This window comes from Chaetodon auriga, chromosome 12 (assembly GCF_051107435.1).
Source record: "Chaetodon auriga isolate fChaAug3 chromosome 12, fChaAug3.hap1, whole genome shotgun sequence".
NCBI lineage: Eukaryota > Metazoa > Chordata > Actinopteri > Chaetodontiformes > Chaetodontidae > Chaetodon > Chaetodon auriga.
Genome location: NC_135085.1, coordinates 10717069 through 10738070, shown reverse-complemented (window position 1 = coordinate 10738070; position 21002 = coordinate 10717069). Strand labels below are relative to the sequence as shown.

The following is a 21002-nucleotide window of genomic DNA, read 5'->3' as shown; positions in this document are numbered from 1 at the left end:
ATGAAACTTGTTGCCTCTTACTGATTGATGACTGAAAAATAAGTCATCTTTTGTACTCTTCTAATTTTTCAGGTGTTTGGCATGTTTTCTATTCCTTTTGAATATCAAAGAATTGTCGATTATCAAGTCAAAATGCTACAACAAAATCTGGTCCCACCTTTTCAAATGTGAGTATTATCTGCTGAGCATCACTGTGAACTGAATAACTTTGGGATTTGGACTCTTGGTCAGATAAAATAAGGAATTTCATCTTAGGCTCTGAGAGACTGTGATGGACCTTTTTCATCATCATGAATTTATCATTTAATCGGCTTAAAATTCGGTTACAAACCACTGACACATATAAGAGATCAGAAGCAGTGAGGTACACCCTTAACACGTCCATGAGTATACCCAGAAGTATAGGTGGACGGGCAGCAGGGATGTTTACTTGGCTACGTGCAGACGTCAAAGCGCGTTCGTCGTATCCCAGCATGCAGCAGGAGGCCGATGAGAGATCCAGCAGCTGGTAGTGAGTTGCTCGAGCGCCGAGGAGGCAGCAGTCAACGGTCAACACAGCGCACACATTTCCTACTCCATGTGAGAAAAACGGAGCCGTCTAGCGCGCAGGCGACAGAAAAATATGCTGTTCGGACGCCTGACGAGTTACCACACCGGCTTTTGAGTCATCATTGTCACCCGGTTTTCATTTTGGAGGATTCCTCCCTCCATCCTCCGGATCGCACCGAACAGGCAATGACAACGGTCTCAGCAACCCCGCAGCAGATGAGGGACCGGCTGCTGCAGGCCATCGACAGTCAGAGCAATGTGAGTAATGCTAGCAGGCTAGGTGGCTAATGTTAGCTTGTTTACCTGCACTCCGGCAAACTCGACAAGGCAGTTCACCCAACAGCTGTCAACTAACTGTTCCAGTGTCTTTTAAAATGCGTGATTTACGATTTAGGTTGGCACCGATATGTCAAATGACTTGGAAAGATGGAGACGCCGAGCTTTCGATTTGACAGCTTGCAGGCTACCTTAGCAGAAGCGCTCCGGGGTTAGACACTAGCCTGGTGTTAGCTGGTTTATGTAGCATGCTAGGTGCTAGCCTAGCCGTAACACCTAAGCGGGTTTGAAGTATTTTACGACTTGAAGGTGTAAAATGCATACATGTGTCACTGAATTACTTATTTTACTACATAATTATCTACTAATGGGTCAGCATTTCTTTGTTCGCGCTAACTATTCCTTGTTGCCGAACTGGGTGGTAGCTAGCAAACTCTTAGCCGAAATAGCTACGTTTTAGGAAATAGTCGGATCCTTCCCTCTCAAGTTAGTTAAATGCTAGCAGTAGCCAAATCAGCTAACACAGGTAAGTCCGCCGACATTCAAACGCTGGCTGACTTTCTCGACAGGATAAGAAACTCGCTCAAATTAAAGTTTAGCACTTCTTGCCTCCAGTCTTTGCCCTGGTGCTACACCTTTGTTAAAACGTTTGCAATGATGAAGGTTTTTTGGGTTGACACTATGCCGTCTTTACTTTTTAACGTCGTTGTGTCGATCTGAGGCAGACAGACAAGCTAATGGTTCCTAAGCTAATTTGTAAGCTAACTTTCTCCCCTACTCACGCGCGTTGTAAGGACGATTCAGTACCATTTCCAAATACTAGAGTGTTTATAACCATGACAGTAATATAGGAAAATTGGCTAATCATGTGAGTATCAGCCATTTGCATTGTGTTCTAGTATTTCAAGACTGTGATTAAGATTCTCTTAAACTCCTCTCTTGATGATGATTTGAGGCTAATTCTAAATCTTTTCTTTGTGTGAGCAACAGTGTAGGTGAAGTATTATAAAATGTTTGCTTGTGCTCTACACAGATATGCAATATGGTGGCAGTATTGGAGGTAATTTCCTGTCTTGAGAAGTATCCCATCACCAAAGAAGCACTTGAGGTAAGACAGTTGACCACACATGAACTACTACTTCATGTAGACATTGTGTCGCTTAATGTGTTTCTAATTTTCACACACATGATCTATACAGGAAACTCGACTTGGAAAATTGATCAATGATGTAAGGAAGAAGACCAAGGATGAAGACCTTGCCAAGCGTGCTAAGAAACTCTTAAGGAACTGGCAAAAGCTGATTGAACCTGGACCAGCTGTGATTGCGACTGCCCCTGGGTCTACCAATGGCAGTTCTCATCCCTGCAGAACAGAGGCCTCCCCTCCTGACATCTCTGTGTCGGGGAAGGGTGTCCCTGAAGTTAAAATCAGAAATGATGTTCACAACACTTACTCACCAAAAGCTGAGAAATCAAGCAGCCGCAAACGGCGAGCAGAGCACAGAGACAGTGGAGTGCACTTACCAGAAAAAATCTCCAAGATGTCTTCATATGATAACTCTGTTTCATCACCACCCACCAATGGGATTGCAGGCAGTCCTGATGCCCCGCCTGACCAGCAAGTTGTCCCGTCTCCTGACAGATCTCGGATAGAGCACCTTGATAATGATAAAATCAACAGAATTCCGGTTAATGCGGTCAAGCCTCGCCCCAGCTCCCCTGGCGTGGCCAAACTACCTAGCACTTCCTCTATGATCAAGGTTGCTGTGATGCAGCAACAAGCTAGATTGGATGAAGGAGGAGGGCCATATTATCAAGCCAGAAGTCCCCGTGGCCTCACTACCAGTCCAAGGAGCATGAAGCAAGACACAGTGACCAAGCGCTCTTCAGCATATGCACCGAAAGCAACGCCTATCCCAAGCCCTTCTTCAAGGGACTCTCCCCTGTCTTTGCCTCAGTCTGTATCCTCCCCAGCTCAAGCATCTTACGCTGACAAGCTGCCACATTCTTCTCATAGGTCTTCAATGCACTGGGCCAGTTCGTCAGAAGTTCCCTCTCATTGCCCACCACATGACTTATCTGCAACACTGGAATCACCTTCAGTCTCCCCTTCACCCTCCCACCCCCAACACAACTCAGAACTACACAGACCGACATCTGAGGGAGCCATGTCTGCGTCTGATGACACAGATGGGACGACGGTCCCCAACTCGGAGCATAAAAGGAGGAAGTACAGATCAAGAGACTACTCTGTCAACTTAGATGGTCAGAAAATAGAGGACACGACTAAGCCTGTACGGTTAAAAGAACGCAGACTAACATTTGACCCTGTCACAGGTCAGATCAAACCTCTGGTCCATAAAGAACATTCTCAAACAGAGGAAGTCCCCACTCCTGACCCTGCTGAGTCTAGGCAGAGAACTGAAAGCACTGTACAACAGCCAGCTGCCCCAGCCCCAGCTCCTGCTCCTGTTCCTGCTCCACTCCCAACTCCAACCCCAGTTCCAGTTCCAGACCCCGCCGCAGCCCCAGGTCCCAGCCCCAACCCTTTCCATCAAACGAACTGGAAGGAGCTGTCCAGAAATGAAATCATCCAGTCCTACTTGAACCTTCAGAGCAATGTGCTCACCTCCTCAGGGGTCCAGGCCCCTAGTGCACACTTTTTCATGTCAGAGTATCTGAAAAGGGAAGAACAGGAGATCAAGGACTCACGGAAGATACATGTTCTGCAGACAGACAGCTCAGTAGGGGATTTACCAGGCATGAGCCGGGAGGTGATGGAGGAGGACCTGGACAGGATTCACACACAGCACTGGCCAGGGGTGAACGGTTGTTACGACACCAAGGGCACCTGGTATGATTGGACAGAGTGCATATCATTGGACCCTCATGGGGATGAAAGCAAATTGAACATCCTGCCATATGTTTGCCTAGACTGAGGGGTTTGGGAAGGTGGCTGTCCTTTTCCACTCCTCTCTGTGTCTCCCCGCAGAGACAGATACTTTGTGATTTTGTTTGTCCACTGTGAGTTCGGCAAAAGCCAGGCCTGCTAAACTCCCCCACCCCTGCCCCACGCCTCTTCTCTTTCTGTGATAATCTGTTGAGATTGGTATAAAAAGGGTAAAAATTAAAAGAATAGTTGAGTTTGTAATACCAAGGGCTGTTTCTGTTTTATTTTTCAAACTGAAAGCCACAGGAATGATGAGGCCCTACCTGCAGAGTGCTGCTACTAACACTGACGGTGAAAAAGAGACGACAGAATTATCCCAGGTGATAGGAAATGGTGTTGTGATGTGAATTTTTGATGTTCTGAATCGTACCTCTATTTCAGGCTCACTGGGATGATACTGTTTTCTTTTTTCATTACCTTCTAGTTTCTAATGAGGAATCACAATCTAGAAATAAATTTGAGGGAAGGCTGGGGTTTAGCTGTCCTGTCCAGACCGCCATGTTGGTGCCCAGAAAGGTGTAGAGTGCGTCTAACACAGGTAGAGCTGAACATGTCCAGAGTTTGAAATACTGGACCATATTTGGCAGTTACAAGAAGCTTTATGTGAGATATAAAGAGTAAATTATAAATTTCTTATCATGTATGCATCTATTTATTTTGACCAGTTCATTTATTGGATTTTTTTTCTGTTTGCATCACGATGTTGTCAGCCTAATCTTCAATGTTAAAGGAGCATACGGATGCTTTTTGCAGGGTCATTCTTAAAGACTGGCCGATGCGTTTGGTCATAAACATTCCATACCCCACCCTTCATTCACCCTTTCACTCTCCATCTCATCACGCAGCCTTGTATGTCCATGCCATCTCAACTCTCAAGAAGAAATCCATTCAGCAAAATCACTTGGCGTCAGTGCATCAAAGTAATGTGGTGCTAATTTAAAATGAATTCAGCTAAAATGAAAAACTGGCCACACGCTAATTCCCTCGAAAGCATAAGATATTAAAGAATGTCAAATTGAATCAATAATTGCAAAGAGGCAACAACAATGACAGGTGTGAATGCTGGGACTCACTTTGTCTCCATTCCTTTAGATGCTGTTTGCCTCCTGGAATTCCTTCATGACCCGTTTCAGCCTTAGGGAATGTACAGGTTTGAGACTTATGCAGTTGACAACTTGTGGGTCCTTTCATCACTGACTAAATTCAAGTATGAATTGCAGCTGAAGCTCCCACAACTTATGTGCCAATTGTTTCTTCAGAGTTTCAGACCCATTAAAAGTTTTAGCAGCTGTTTTGGAGAGTTGAGAAAACTTGTTGGACGCTTGCTTCCATTTCTGAATACAGCAACCATAAAAGGGAGAGAGCGATAAAGCTGTGTGCATCAGATTTCTTGGCATTTTCCATGTGGTAACTAAAGCTTCATTTTGATTTCCCTTTATGCTCATCAGTCTCTGCCACATTTTCTCACGACTTAAATTAAGATTGGCTTCTGTGCAGCCTCTCTGTCCATACATCCTGTCAGTCATTCATCCCTACCAATGTGCCTTGGTAAATGGTAAGTCTGGATTTGCTTCCGCATAAGAGTCACCTGTCCACGGAGTCGGGTTTATGTGCGAGCGTTCCAAATCCCGTGATCAGTACGACGCTGTTATATGCACCATTTCTGTTACTTTTTGTACACACTGATCTAGTGAGGGTGAAGCTGCAGACAATGAGAAACTGCACAACAACACAGCTGGCAATAAAGGAAAAGTGCTACAAGTGGTTGATTAGAATCTGTTTTCTGGAGTTTTGACTGGGGCATCTTTATTTGTTCAGTGTTTAACATCTCTCAATTGTTTGAAAAATAAAATGATCTAAACCTTCAGCCCGGTCCTCTGACTCTGTTACAGTGCCATTGTGTTCGACAACTGCCGTCATCCTTGAATGTCTTGCTCTGTTGAAGCTGAATGGTCAGTCTGCGCAAGTGTCATTGTGCTGTAATTTGGTGTATTTACCCAGTTCATCCATGCGGGGGTGCACATTGTCCATTTGTCTCCTTTGTTTGTATCAGTGTGTGATGTAATTGTGGCATTATAGGGGTAACTTCAGATCATTGGGATCATTTTTCTCAGCCCATGAGGAATATATGACCCTCTGTTTTTATACAAAAGGATCAAGATTTAGATCCTCCATCAGTTGAATCCTGTAATTGTCAACACCCCCGTGTAAAAACATGGCCTTGTGTGTAAAAAAAAAGTCACATTTTTATTAGCACTATTACCCTCAATAGAGATTGCATATCGATCCCTACGTGTTTAACAGACTCAGAGGGATCATAAATACGTCACTTCTGATGTAATCTCATATCAGAATGAGTAACTTGTCCTCCCTTCAGGTGTGTTTACGGTCAGACTCTGAATCAGTCCTCTACACACCTGTGTGATGTACTCATATGACACGTACCTTCAAGCACAGCTGTATTTATGTCCAGACGCTGAGGAGAAACACCTGGTTTATGTCATTCGTTTTCAACATTTCACATCTTGTCTGGTTAGAGTCTGTTGAGTGGGATGAATCAGTGTATCGAACTCAGCCAAAACATTATGTCAGGCTGAAGATGTGCAATTCACTGAAGTCTGCTCATGTTCTGATTGGTACATATTTGGGATTAATTTCATTATTGATTCATCTGCTGGTGATTGACTCAATAGATTGATTCTATGTTTGTCAGAAAACAGTTAAAAAATGTCTGAACAATTGAAAGCTCAAACATGATTAGTTTTCTGTCGATCAACTTAATCAACTATTTCAGCTGTAGTGATGTGAAGCAACACACTTGTGTTGGCAGAGAGATGCAATACATCAGTGTGTGCTTTGATATCAGAGGACACCCTCAGCGATTAATTCTGCTCATTTCAGCATGAAACTTCTCGACGTGCTTCAACACAAGTCCCTTTGATTCAGGTTTTAAAACGTACCATGCAACCAGAAACAGCTTCAACTAATGTCACTTTTTAAGGCAGCTTGCTGCATCTTTGGTCAGTTTCATTTCCCTGACTGTCCAGTAGTCACTAAGCTCCACCTTTACCAAAAGCCCCATTGTTCATAACTGGATTATGGCTAGTCTGGGGAAACAACCTGGTATGTGTTGTGTGTAGGCTTCCTTTTAAAGAATATATGTTGGTGTAGTTGTAGGGTCCTGCATCTCTTCACTACTGATGATGGTCATGTGAGGAGTCATGTACTTCACGTGCTGTCATGTACCCTGAATAATGATGGCATTCCGTCCCTGGCTCTGGACCCCCATGTAAGTTTAGAGGTAACGGGACTACATCTTGTAAGAGCTGTTTCTGTGCGGAACAGACTTGCGCAAAAAGTAGCGAGAGGAAACAGACTGTGACCCGAGTAGAAATCTCCCCCCCCCCCAAAAAAAACCTCACAGTCTGATTGAATCAGAAACTCTCTTATTAATATGTGAAGAAGGAATCCACCCTGCCGAGTAATCTGTTGCAAATCAGACGTAATTCTGGAGCAGGCGTAGAGATCCTGGCATGTGAAGTACTCTCTGTTATCTAAAACCACATAGCACCGACATTACGTCAGCTCAGTAGCTCATGGTACTTAGTTCAGTGCCTCCGAACTGTGACTCAAAAAAGTGCGACAATTTGTCTGGTCCGCTGCGCGTCTGGTATGCAGGGTGGGACCGGTGGATCACTCCCACCATTCAGGAATTTGGGAAGTTTCCTTCCATATAAGGAGTTTTTGATTTCTATCGCGACCTAAGGAAGAGAAGGGGAAAGGTGGAGCCTAGGATCGATTAACGAAGCGGATAACCAAAGAGTAGGCAGGAATAAGTGAGAGGATTCATGGATGTGGACTTCCGTAATTGCTGAAATTTTGCTTACAACTTAATATCGGGGGTGCATGTCGTTTTGAAAGTAGTCTTAAAAAAAATTGTAATGTATTTTCAACTCTATATTAACACCAATCACCCCTCTGTTCGTGTATTATAAATTGGCATATTTATACAGCCGATTCTAATCTATATTAATGAACTGTCCCCCAGGTTGTTAAAACCCTCACATTGGCGCAGAATAATACGATTTAAATAAATAAGCCCCCCTTCTTTAGTTGAGGGCACTTATCGATTTTTTTCAGGAGCCTTGTTGAGTGATGTCATCCAGTGCTCGTATTTCATTCAAGTATGAGCTCACATATTGATGTCCTGTGTTGAATATCGTTAAAGGTTTCTATTTTTTTCCCCAGGTCCCACTCAAAGACCTTCTGTTATTTCCCATCCTTCGCGCCGCTGTACCGACCCGCTGAACCCTTAGCAGGGAACTATCTTGACTCACGATCAGCCTTCTTTGGCAGAACCGTGGGAGCGCTCTAATTGGCGGCCGTAAAAGAGAAAGGAAGTATTTAGTGCACTCAGTTTTCATTGGAAGAGAAAGTCGCAGATAATTTAGCGCAGATTTTATCCTCCAGACAGTATCTGTTTTTTGACGCTTATAGCACAACGACAAGTCTTCGACAATGGCATCGTTTAACAAGGGTCCTGCCTACGGTTTATCAGCGGAGGTGAAAAACAAAGTAGGTGCTCATATTTTTTTTACTTGTCACTTAAAGTAAGTTGTAATGAACTTTTTTCGCCCCTCATCATCCTCCCGTTGTGCTTTTCTCGGAACGCGAAGGTCACCTGGCCTCCATTTTGATATGCGCTACCAGGTTACGAGGTAGACAAAGGTGGATGGGATAACGGTTCCACGAGAGATTTAAAAGTGCTTTTTCAAAGTTTAAACAGACTGTAATTGTCCTAAAACTTAAGTTGACGATGAGTACTCTCCAAATTGTATATTCAACTTAAAGTTTTACATCGTCCTCCCCCCCGCAGGAGACAAACTTTGAATCGGACTATGGGCGTTGTTCCTCTTGGCAAAGTAATATGTCGTTGTGGCAAAATAGTTCTGCCCGTTTCCAGACTTTTCTCCACACTGCGCAGCGTGTTGTCCGGCGTTGTGACCCGCATTAGCAGATAATGTAATTCACGTATTTGTGCCGGGCTTGACTGCCACCCATCCCCATTATCGGGTCTTTTTATTGCTTCTTTGAAACTGCGACAGTACCTCCCTGCGTCCCCCCTTGCGGTAAGTTGTCGCGCTGCTTCACTCGATGAAAACTTCCCTTCGCTCAAATCATGCCAGATCGGTGCAGGAGAGGGTTTCGTTTTCGACATGCGGAATAAGTCTTTGTGCAGACTGCAGTCCCACAAATCAGCCGCTTGTTTATTTAGACCTGCCTGCACAGATCTCTGCATCCGGATCCACTTAAAATACCAGTGATGCGGGAGATTACTCTCCAGACCGCGTTACTCCGTATCACACCGAGCTGCACAGCCTCGAGCTGTTTCCCTTTCTAAATATGACATAAATGTGTCGTAACTCTGTGATACTTTAAGCTTTTTCCAGTATGCTCTCATTCTTTAAAGTTTGTGTATTTTTCTCACCCGAAAGGTAAAAATTGTCGAAGTTTCCAAGCCTTCATGTACCTGCCAGTGTGTCTGTAGCTCAACTTCAGCTGATTTTTTTTAATTTTCCATCTGCATTCCAAAGGAGAGAGGGGGTCCTGCCCCCTCCCCCGATCTCCACAGAACAACATGAGCCGGACACACAGGAATCATATAGATTTCCTGCCTGTTGCCAGTGATGTCCTTGAAGGGGGGGGGGGGGGGGGGGGGGTGCTGATTTGAGTGGTATTTCCTGCCGTCAGTGACGTAGCCATCTCTGTGAAATGTGAGGCATTTAAGGATTTACACTCCTCCAAGACCCCCACCCCCCCAAACTTTTGGTGTAGAAAATCTGCACCAGGAAGCATCTCAGAAGTTAATACACTGAACTGTTAAGTTGTCCAGCTGTTGTAAGCAACCTTTTTTGAGCCTCACCGTGGCCCATACTCATTCATGGCATGGACACACACTGCCCGGCGCCCTGGCTGCTTTCATTCAGATCTTTCGTCCAGCCTCTGTGGGGCAAATTCCTTGCGTTCAGCTTGTCTCTGGAAATTACATCTGTCGGCTTCTTTGTGGGCAATTAAAATAGGCAGTGTTGTTTTTAATATGGGGATAAGTGAATGAAGGAAATGTAATTAGAAGACAGACATTCCTTTAGAGTACAACCAGCTGTGAGGTGAATGTGGCCAACTTCTATGTATACGGTCGGCTAAACTCTGCGGTCGGGTCCCTCGTTGCCCTCGGGACAGAGAGGGATTGTTGGCTGGTTGTGAGTTCGCTCTGAGCTCAGTCGACACCTTGTTCTTTGCCAAAAAAAGAAGTCTGTACCTGTTTCAGTTTTAATCACTGGCTTTGCTGTGGGACAAAATGGAAAGAGGAAAAAATAAAACCGACAGGACCGTTGTTCATGTGACCACAATAATCTTCCTGAATGGCCTCTTTCAGAGTCAGCGAAGCGTGTTTGTCACACATATGTCATCAATCAGTGAAAAAATAAAGCTTGTAAACCAAAGTAACACCTCAACCGTGACGCCTTCAATAGAAAGTCAATCTTTGTGCCATGTCGAGGCCCGTAAACACTCCCTCCCCTTTTTAGCAATGGCCTTCCTGTGTTTCAGGGGAGAATTTAGCAGTTTAGCAAACAGGATATCCGTGTGTGTGTGTATGTGTGTGTGTGTAAGGTCATGTTGGTGCCACCTTTTTTTTTTTTTTATTTCTGAAGGCTAAGAAGGACAAAACCCCCTCAGTAGACGCAGCATGCCACGCTGAGGCAAAGTGAAATTCAGGGCTGACCATGAAACATGATAACACGCAGTCATAATAAACGTTTGAAGACAGATATTAAAGTATTATGTGATGTGTTATTACCCACAGTGCTGCCTTTGTAATAGATGCAGCTCAGTTATCAGTTTTTTTTTTTAGGAGGAGGTCATTGGGGACAGGGTGATCGCTTTTCAAGTCTGTGACAAACTCTGAATGTGTGTACTGTTTTAACTGCTCACCTACTGGCTGTCATTGCTGCTCGTAGAACACATGTGACCTTTGACCTCTCTGCCCAACCAGATTGCTCAGAAGTATGACCTTCAGAAAGAAGAGGAGTTGAGGAGTTGGATTGAAGACGTGACTGGTGCTTGCATCGGCCCTGACTTCCAGAAAGGCCTGAAGAATGGAGTCATTCTGTGCGAGTAAGCAGCACTGCGGTACACTGTACCATCAGGGTCTGGGCCATCACTTTTTATTGCGTACAGTGGTTTTGGAAAACTTCAATATTTTCCTCTTTTCTTTCTCTGCTTTTTTCCCTCTTACAGACTTATCAACAAACTTGCAAACGACCCTGTGAAAAAGATCAACCATTCGTCGCTGAACTGGCATCAGGTGAATGAGACGATGACACGTGCTTTTTAACCAGCTGAGGGTGCAGCATCTAATTGTTTGCACACAGTTAGAGAATTGCTTTTGTATGTAGATTACAAATGAATCCCTGTGCTGTCACATTGTGCTCTGAGTGTTGGGATGTCAGCGCGCTGAATCATGCTAGCTCATGGTAATGCTTGCATGTTGGCAGCGTTGCAAGCTTCTTTTGCTTTTACAGCCACTGCTTTAGAGCCGTTTCTGAAACTGGTTTCTTTACTTGGGTGTAACCGGTCGCGTTAAACACTCCCTCATTTGAGACTGGCTGCATGTTACAAACGCAAACTCTTTTTAGAGCCAAGGGACTGCATCTTCCTCATAAGTACATTTAAGATGTTGTGCAAACAGAGAGAAATACTCACATGAATTGTGCACACACTTCGTGACTAATCTTGTTTGAAATTGGTTTGGTTTTAGCTGGAGAACCTGACGAACTTCATCAAAGCTATCACAGCGTTCGGCCTGAAGCCTCATGATATCTTTGAAGCCAACGACCTGTTTGAGAACGGCAACATGACGCAGGTCCAGACAACACTGCTCGCACTCGCTAGCATGGTGAGTCTTAAAAATCACATGCTGGCACTGGGGATGCATTCCTGCAAAGATAAAATTATTCCTGTTTTTATGACAACCTTCTGTGCTCTTGTCTCAGGCCAAGACCAAGGGCTGCCAGTCACGGGTGGACATCGGGGTGAAGTATGCAGACAAGCAGGAGAGGATGTTTAATGAGGAGAAGATGAAGGCTGGACAGTGTGTCATTGGCCTGCAGGTATAGTTTTTGTTTGTTTTGATGAGTAGCAGGTTTTAAAATGTGATTCAGCAGCAGTACAGTTTTGGATCTGAAACTCTGTAGTCAAACTGGTGAAAATGACTGCAGTGTTCACTCACTCCTCCATTTAAACCACCATTCATTTCATTTTAAAGTCAGCGTGTCACATAAATGAAGTTTGTCTGACACTGGTAAAAATGAAATGTGAGGACAGCTGTCAATAAAAGAAAACAGTGAAATATTGCTCAAGACAATTTGCAGCTGATTGACTTGGTATTTTTGGCTGGATCTAATGGAGGTGAGGCATGTCGCACGCTTGAGGCACTGGGCTCGATACTGCACGTGTGAAACTATTGCGAAACCAGACTGTCATGATCTCGTGTCAAACAGAACACGCTTGTGTTGAAGAGCTGCTCGTTGCTCTCTGCTTTTAAAGCCTCTGTTATGTTACTGTTTCTGTCACCAAGAAAGATGTCGAGTAGATAAGGCCTAACTAAACAGTGAAGACAACTCAACGTACTGTTCGCAAGTGTTGAGTACTCGTAGCCCACTGAAAGTATGTTTGCACGGTGTCATGGACATCACCTGCATTCTTGCTGAAAGTCTGAAAAATGCAGTGACATTAAACAAACATTGGTAAAATGTTGCGTAAGTGCAGTTTGCGGCTTTAAAGCAAATGTTTGTATTGCAGCTCCTGTACGTGGATTTATTGTGCTGTTTCTGTCTAGATGGGGACCAACAAGTGTGCCAGTCAGGCAGGTATGAACGCCTATGGCACCAGGAGGCACTTATATGACCCCAAAAATCAAATCCAGGCCCCCATGGACAACACAACCATCAGTCTGCAAATGGGAACCAACAAGGGGGCGAGCCAGGTACTGCAACATATTCCCAACTTCTCATAAATCCTTTATTATAAGGCTCGAGTGGAAAGGAGCCTCAGGGTACCACATATTCCCTTCCATATATCCTTCGGCTGCTGTCATGAATGTCATGTTTCGTCTTGCAGAAAGCTATAAACTCCTGGTCTGTCTCCACCGAGAAAAAACTGACACTTGATCGCGTGGGCTCAGTGAAATCAGCACTATGTTTAGAACTTTTTAATGCCTAAACGGGAACAATAGCTGTTGTATAAATGTTGTAACATCATAAAATGCTTGAAACAAAGTATATGATTCATATTTTCTTTTCCTCTGTCTCTTCTGCAGTCTGGGATGACTGCTCCAGGGACAAGGCGTGCCATTTACGACCAGAAGCTGGGCACAGACAAGTGTGACAACAGCACCATGTCCCTACAGATGGGCTTCAGCCAGGGAGCCAACCAGAGCGGCCAGAACTTCGGCCTGGGCCGGCAGATCTATGACGCCAAGTACTGTCCTAAGGCTGGAGAGGTTGCAGACAATCAGAACGGGGCAGGCATCCCCTGCAACTACATCCCAGATTACCAAGACGAGGGTTACCAAGGTTACCAGGAAGAAGAGCAGGTGTACCAAGAGGATGGGACAGATTACTAGAAGGAAGGAAGGAGCTGAGGAAGGGAAAGAGAGATTGCATAAAGGAAGGATCCTCTGCAAGAAATTTCAAGGCAGGTGGTTTATTTTTATATCCATAGGATACCGCCCCGTTTTTTGGGGTCGTATCCTCTTTAGTATTGTCTGATAATGTTACTTTACCCCTATTTGTGCAAAACCAATGTTACACATATCATGATGAACTGCATTTCTGTGACTTTTATATTTAAAGTGACCATAAAAGCCAGTCTTTTGGGCGTGGCTAGTTTTCTATCCCAGGGATGATTTTAACGTGCCAAAGCCCCTCTTCTCTTTTTTCCCCTGTGTTTTTTGCTGACTCATTGGTTACAGTAAGGGAGATCCCCAGGTTTTTATAGAGGCAGCATGAAATGAAACTAAAGATGAAACATTAGGAAGTTGTTTTTTTTTTCTTCTTTGTATCAGTTGATAAGAAATCACATCTGGATTTGAACAAAGCGCCAGTGTTCGTGTTAATGTGTACCAGCTGTATCATCTGTGTAAACAAGATTCCTGTGACTGACAATGTGCATTTGTTTGTTTGACTTCTTCAGTATCTCCTTCATTCCTTCAGTATTGATCATTGACATATACAGTCGTAAGCAGTTTTTGTTGCTCAGACAGACGAGGAAACAAAATGTTTTCGTTTGTTTTTTTTTTTAAGAACAAACCAGTCTTACCTTTTTTACTTCGTCTATTTTCTCACTGATTTCAGTTTTTCTTTTTTTAATGGAGGAAATATTTCCTTTGTTTTCATAACCAGTCCAACTGGAGTTTAGCTTGTTTTCTTTGGATTAGAGACGGTGGGGGAGGATAAAGAAATACTCAAGTGAAGTTTGAACATTCCAAGCAAGAATACTGGATTCCTTTTTTCATTGAGTAAAGTTAAAGTGATCATTATTAAATATTGGTTGAAATGCAAACTAATCATGAAATTATATTGGATCATTATTATTTATGCATATTTGTAATTTTTAAATGGGGGCTGTTTTGTACTTTGACTCTGAATGACATTTGGTTTTGGACCATACGTTTTCCTCTGGAATATTCTTTATGCCAACGGAAAAATGTTTGACTTGAGAAGTATGTCTTTGTGAATACAGTGTAATAAAAACGTGTATTCATTATCACGTGTTGGTTTGTTTTTAATACGTAGTTAATATTTGGCTCGAAGGATGGGTCTGAGAGCTGTTGACTGCGGCAGCAGTGGAGCTTTGTTAAGGTGCTTGGAGCCATAAAAAATGATAACTGATAGACGACAAATAAAACAGGAAGGGTTATGACACAGCTGCTTTCGGTGCAGCCCACAAGTTGCATTGTTACTACGTTACTGTGCACATACTGTATAACACTGCAAGTCTTCCTTGCTAAACAGGCCTGTGAGGTGTTTGTTAAAGGTTGGTTAAACTCACTTTTTCTCACATACAGATGGTTTTGTTTTTAATTGTTCAGGTTTTGAGATGTGTATCTCTTGAGATTTCTACCTCCACTTCAAAATGGGATTTCATTTGTGGTCCTCAGAGCACTGAACATTTATTCAACAGTGACATATAAGAAACAACGATTGAGTTAAAATTCAATTATTATGTTTTGTGAACAACTTACATTAAAGCTGCAAGCAGTATTGGCCCTCACACCCACATGAGCCTGGGGGCCACAACAGGGGGTTGCCATCATTCCTGTGGGCTGGCTGACCTGGCTCTGGGTCTTCAGGTCTACTGGACACTTTTATGAATCAGAATACTTGATTGGTCCTAAGGGGATATTGGGTTGGTTGCAGTTGCTCCAACATTAATAGAATTAGAAAAGGAATAAAAATGTCTTAGAGAAAATGTAAAATATGTACTCTATACAGCAATATAGATCAACCATAAATAGTAAACAATATGAAATACCTAAATGTGGAAATGTAAACCATGTGCAATATGCAACACAGCCGCCATCCATGTAGAAATATAACATTCTACATTAAGTAATAAGAACATGAATAATAATAACAAAATACTACTGCTGCTAATACCAAGACAATAATAATATCCATAATATCAATATATAGTAGTATATTTAGTCATTATAGTATATTGTAATAATACAAATTATTAGAATAGTTATTAAGTATTATAAATAATTATTATGCTAACAACAACATTTTATGACTGTGGTGCATCTGCAACTTGCATGACACGGTGGGGGCCCTGAGCAGCACCTTCAGCAGCAGACTGGTGCTCCACTCTGTAAAAAGGAACGCTACCGCAGGTTCTTCTTTCCACCCGTGATCACACCGTTCAACACTAATACTGTTACTGAAGCACTGTGTTTACACACTGTTTCTGCACTACTGTGTGATTCTATGTTTCTGGAGAGATCAGTCCAATAGTAATTGCTGGAGAGTCTTGCATGGAAACAAAGAACAATCGGGCACTGAGTGAGTGTGGGAGAGCATCTTAATACTGGACTAATTGGGAGCACGGTGGCAACACTGTCGCCTCACAGCAAGAAAGTCCCGGGTTCGATTCTCGCTGCGGGCACCGGGGGTGTGTCCTCCACCATGCCTTCGGTGCCTGCTTCTTGAGGAAAAAGGCCTTTCTGTGTGGAGTTTGCATGTTCTCCCCGTGTTCACCTGGGGTATCCTCCATAAAAAAATATACCCCCACTAAAAACATGCAAGAAGATCACCACCTGACCAATGGTGACACAAGGAACCCACCGCTCCTGGTCTGCCGCGGAGGAAGGACGACCAGGATGGGTTAAAGGCGGAAGATAAATTTCACCAGTGCATGGCGTGTGTGTGGGCATGATGCATGTATCTGTGTGATGAATAAAGGGGATTGTCCCTCTGATTCTTCTTCTTCTTCTGAATTTCAGGTGAGTGGGCAGGTGGGCGTGGCTGGCAGGGGAGTGAGAGTGGAAAAGTACTGACTGAACATATGAACATATGTCTATGCATATACATACATATTTTTTCTTTTTATGCACTTAATCTAATGGGCAATTGTGAAAAACACTTAAATCATGTGCAATTCTCAATTCTACTGCAATTTTCAGTTTTTCCCATTAGCAATATTATTTTTTAGTGCTATGTGTTATTGCACAGCCCAGCACAGGTGATTAATTACACGTGTTAATGACATTATTACAGTTGTGAGGTAGTGCAGTAATATAGCTACTGACAGGGGTGAAGTAGTCAGACCAGTCAGTCCAGGGTGCCAGTCTACTGACTCAGAGTGACTGACTCTCTGAGGGAGGAGTTAAAAAGTTTGATGACTTCTTGTGGCGTTCTGTGGTTCATCTCGGGGACATGAGTCTGCCACTGAATGAAATCCTCTGCTTGTCCAGCAAGTCATGGAATGGGTGGGACACATGGTCCAGAATGAAAATTAACTTGGACAGCATCCTCCTCTCTGGCTGCCTCCATAGGGTCCAGCTCCACCCCCACAACGTCTCAGGCCTTTCAAATCAGTTTGTTAAGTCTTACATATCACTTCCTGTGCCCACTATGTGGCACTAGAGATCCTGCATTAATTATACATGATGCTGTCATACAGTATAAAGTGTAGACGACGCAATTGAAACTTCATGTAAATCAAATGATGGCTGTCATATGTTATTTGCTTCCTGTTGCTTGGCAACATGAAACAGGTGGCGCTTTGGCAATGACTCATGGATGTTACATAGGTATGATCAGGAGTGGTCCATTAATACCCATATGAAGTTTGGGGCTGATTCAATGAAATATCGCTGAGTATGTTCCCACTTCCTCATTGCCATGGCGTCATGAGTGTGCCATGGAGGAGTAATTTGAAAAAGTTCTCAAAAAATACAAAATGGCCGACTAATGTTTTGCTGGAGTTAATGACAGACAATGTGAATGATGGTTGAAATGATAAGAGCAATGTGCGCACCAACGTTTGCGAATATTGGAGCAACTTTACCCAAACTCAGGCCTGCAACAGTCAGTTATCACAGTGTTGATGGGTTCTGATGTGAGTGCTAGATTTCATGGGTATACCAGGAGTAGTAAGTGAGCTTAAGTGTCACTTAAAGGCCGAAGAAGAAAAGTCAAATTAACACTCAGAATCCAAAATGACTCAATATTGCAAATGGGCGAGAAAAAAAACACACTCAAAAAAGGGTTTCCGCAGCAGCATAATAACAGTCTCTACAAATACAACAGGATCGACCTGATTTGGTTTAGGCCCAATTTAAAATTAAGTGTATGTATTTTCAAACAACCATGAATCATATAATTTCAGGACTGGAGAACATAGAATAAAGTACACAAATTAAATAGTCCATCTTGCCTTTCACCCTTGTATTGGCGTGTGGGCGGGTAAAATATCTCAAAAGATGAGAAAGAAAACCCCAAACTATTTGTAGATATCAATGGAGGAAGTGAGAACATACTGTATGTGTTTCTGTAACTGGATGAACTGACCACTTCAAGTTTCAGTCTGGTTCATACATCAGACTCAGGGTGAGGCTTAGAGCTATAAAAGTACAGGGTCAAATATAGAAGACCATCACCTAATACTCCATGACAGTATCCAAGTATCAATACATCAGTGTATGAGTGAATACTATAGTGTAATATATACGTACTCTGCTGTCAACATTCCATGACATGTAGAACTGGCACTTTGCTTTATTATTGCATAGAAAATGCTACGTTAAGAAATACTCGTTCATGTGTTGACAAGGCATAAGATTCACTGAAGCGATAATAAAAAAGGGACACGTTGGTAAGAAACTTGACAGCGTCACAAAAAACTGAAGTTGTTGTACAATCGCCCCACCTGCAGTTCACCGCGGGGACTAACGCCGGAAGACACCACCGGATGTCGTGCTCAAATCGCGCGATATCAGGCTTGACGAGAGTTCGGCCCGTTCTTTTCCCTGGAACATCAGGCAAGATGGTAGGTGTTTTACCAATCATGAAGCTTGTCCGAATATAATCTAGATGCATCACAACTCTACATGGACTGATTTGGGTTGCTCGTAATATCATCCGACAGTTCCACATGTTCGCTAACTATTCAGTAGAAAATCGATGCTTAGAGTGTCAGATAGACATGAATATAGGCTATGTATTAGCCAGAGCTATGGCCGTCTGGCTAAGCTAGCCCGTTCGTTTAACGTAGCCTGAAACTTGTAACTAAAATGACCTGTCTTTTACTGGAATTGTTGGGCCGAGCGAGCGTTATTAATGTTGTTATGTAGATGTTTACCGGTGACATTGAATTCATTTTGAAGTGTATGCGCATTAATGTTCAATCTGCACAAGCTACACACTAACCAGGAATGATGTCTCTTAGGCGGATACGGAGATCAAGAAGAAGCGTACCTTCAGGAAGTTCACCTACAGAGGTGTGGACCTGGATCAGCTTCTGGACATGTCCTAGTAAGTGAGGTTGATTAGTTAGTGCTGGATGATGACCAGCTAACGCATTTATAATTCACTTTCTTCGTTCCTTTTGGCATGCAAACTGACATCCTGATTTCCTAATATACTGTAAAGCCTAGTTTTCAGATTTCACTCCTTGCTCATCCCCCAAAAGGATATTTTGTTGTGGCTCCATTATGGGTCATAATTCTTGAGTCTGTCACATTAGATGATGTGTAATACGAAGGTCAAAGTTAAGGTAGCCAAAGGAGTAGACTGGACATTGCGTTGAAATAAATGCATGCCTGACTTTGTTGCACAGGTCTCGATTGAAGTGACTGTGAGATGACTAAATTAAAAAAAAAAAAAAAAAAACTGTTGCCAGTGTGCTGCTCCTCCGCATTCTACAAGAAACGTACTTTGAAGATGCCCAGGCACTGATGTCAGTGTTCTCTCTCATGTAGTGAGCAGCTGATGCAGCTGTACTGCGCCCGCCAGAGGAGGAGGCTGAACCGTGGCCTGCGCCGCAAGCAGCAGTCCCTCCTGAAACGTCTGCGCAAGGCAAAGAAAGAGGCTCCCCCCATGGAGAAACCAGAGGTGGTGAAGACCCATCTGAGGGACATGGTCATCCTGCCTGAGATGGTCGGGTCCATGGTTGGTGTATACAATGGCAAGACTTTCAACCAGGTTGAAATCAAGGTGAGGTGCTACTGGTCATGTGGCAGGTAGAGCATATTCATTACTGAAGTCAAATTCATTTGAAACAATATCACTTGGCTAAATTTGACGTTGGTGGCTAATTTATAACAACGTGGGCATTACAAAAGCACTGTGAGGTTGGAATGTTTCTTTTAATGTACACAGAGCAGGCAGGCAGAAGTCTAAGCATCAGTACCTTCAGCTGGGCTCATTTTTAATCAGTTTGTCAAACTTCCTTGTCAGTCTGGGTCTGTGCTCTGTCAGATAATCCATTATCTCCCTTTCATTAATGTCATGGCAGTAAGCATGAAGTAGAAGCAGTGAAAACAGTGTTATCTTTGTGTGTAACCCACAAATTCCACTGGGCAGACCAGCGTGGCCACCAGAGCTGATTGCAGCCATCCAGACAATGCATGTGATTCCATCAGGCGTGCCACACTGTGTTTCAGAAGCGTTCCTCTGTTGTACTCTGCTGATATACATGCCTAGTCTAATTTTGATAGGAGCCTTATCAAGTTGTACGGAGCAGATTGAGCTGAGCAGGAAGTCAGACAGGAACGTGTAGAGAATGCGGTCACTTTTCAAAATACAACACCCTGTACAGAAAGAGTTGTTGAAATTCACCAAGTTGATAATAGGACTGAAATGATGTTCCTATGCGTGCCTTTGCTTCAAGCATGCTTGTGAAAATTGGTAATTGTTCTGCAAATTTTCTCAATTACACCTACAAGAATTACCACACAGAAAAATGAACAACATGGCCTGGGCCTGAAATTTTGACGAAAGATGTGTAATGAAGGATGCAGAATGCAGGATGTCCAAATATACCTTTGGGAATACCAAATTTGTTATCAAGAAGGCAGGGTGCTCTGAATAATGGTGCTGACCAAAATGTTGCCTGCGGACAGTTTAATGGCAAGGTAGTGTTGGCAACTGATGCCACAGTTTTAGAGCTGCTAACGTGTACTATTTACAGTGAATCTCGTCATAACTAAGGTTGTGATTAACAGCTACTACATTACTGTACATGCAGCTTTAAGTGTATGAAGGGCATTTACCTTGTTGCTAACATGTTTCTCCTCTAACAGCCTGAGATGTGCGGTCACTACTTGGGCGAGTTCTCCATCACCTACAAGCCAGTCAAGCACGGTCGCCCTGGAATTGGAGCCACACATTCTTCTCGTTTCATCCCTCTGAAGTAGAATGGCTGTATTCTTTGTATAAATAAAAAAAATGGTTGCTCCATAAAATCTGTCTGCTTTGCTTTCTTCAGCACAGTGTTTCAAAATGAATTACAGGGTGTAATCTTAAAGCTTCAGCTTTTGACCGTTCGAGGTGTCTTGATAAACCTGACGGTGGCTTACGGAGAATACACACAATGAGTTTTGCTGCTGTTGATCTAAGAGATGCTGTTTGTACTGGAAAACCTGATCATGTTCAGTAAATGG

General features: G+C 43.2%; 3 protein-coding genes across 3 annotated transcripts; all 3 read left to right on the top strand.

The window, feature by feature from the left end:
• Positions 1-497: 497 nt before the first annotated feature.
• crsp7 (cofactor required for Sp1 transcriptional activation, subunit 7) lies at positions 498-5642 on the top strand. Its single transcript, XM_076745759.1, has 3 exons — positions 498-807; positions 1859-1933; positions 2025-5642. Exons 1-3 carry the CDS (start codon positions 736-738, stop codon positions 3762-3764), a joined length of 1887 nt encoding a protein of 628 aa, XP_076601874.1. The 5' UTR covers positions 498-735; the 3' UTR covers positions 3765-5642.
• Positions 5643-8184: 2542 nt separating this feature from the next.
• cnn2 (calponin 2) lies at positions 8185-14604 on the top strand. Its single transcript, XM_076745862.1, has 7 exons — positions 8185-8350; positions 10830-10951; positions 11075-11141; positions 11595-11732; positions 11830-11946; positions 12675-12821; positions 13155-14604. The coding sequence occupies exons 1-7, from the start codon at positions 8294-8296 to the stop codon at positions 13458-13460; spliced, it is 954 nt and encodes a 317-aa protein (XP_076601977.1). The 5' UTR covers positions 8185-8293; the 3' UTR covers positions 13461-14604.
• A 3731-nt stretch (positions 14605-18335) lies between these two features.
• On the top strand, positions 18336-20804 carry rps15 (ribosomal protein S15). The gene is made up of 4 exons (XM_076744295.1): positions 18336-18388; positions 18788-18873; positions 19320-19554; positions 20643-20804. Exons 1-4 carry the CDS (start codon positions 18386-18388, stop codon positions 20754-20756), a joined length of 438 nt encoding a protein of 145 aa, XP_076600410.1. The 5' UTR covers positions 18336-18385; the 3' UTR covers positions 20757-20804.
• Positions 20805-21002: the final 198 nt, after the last annotated feature.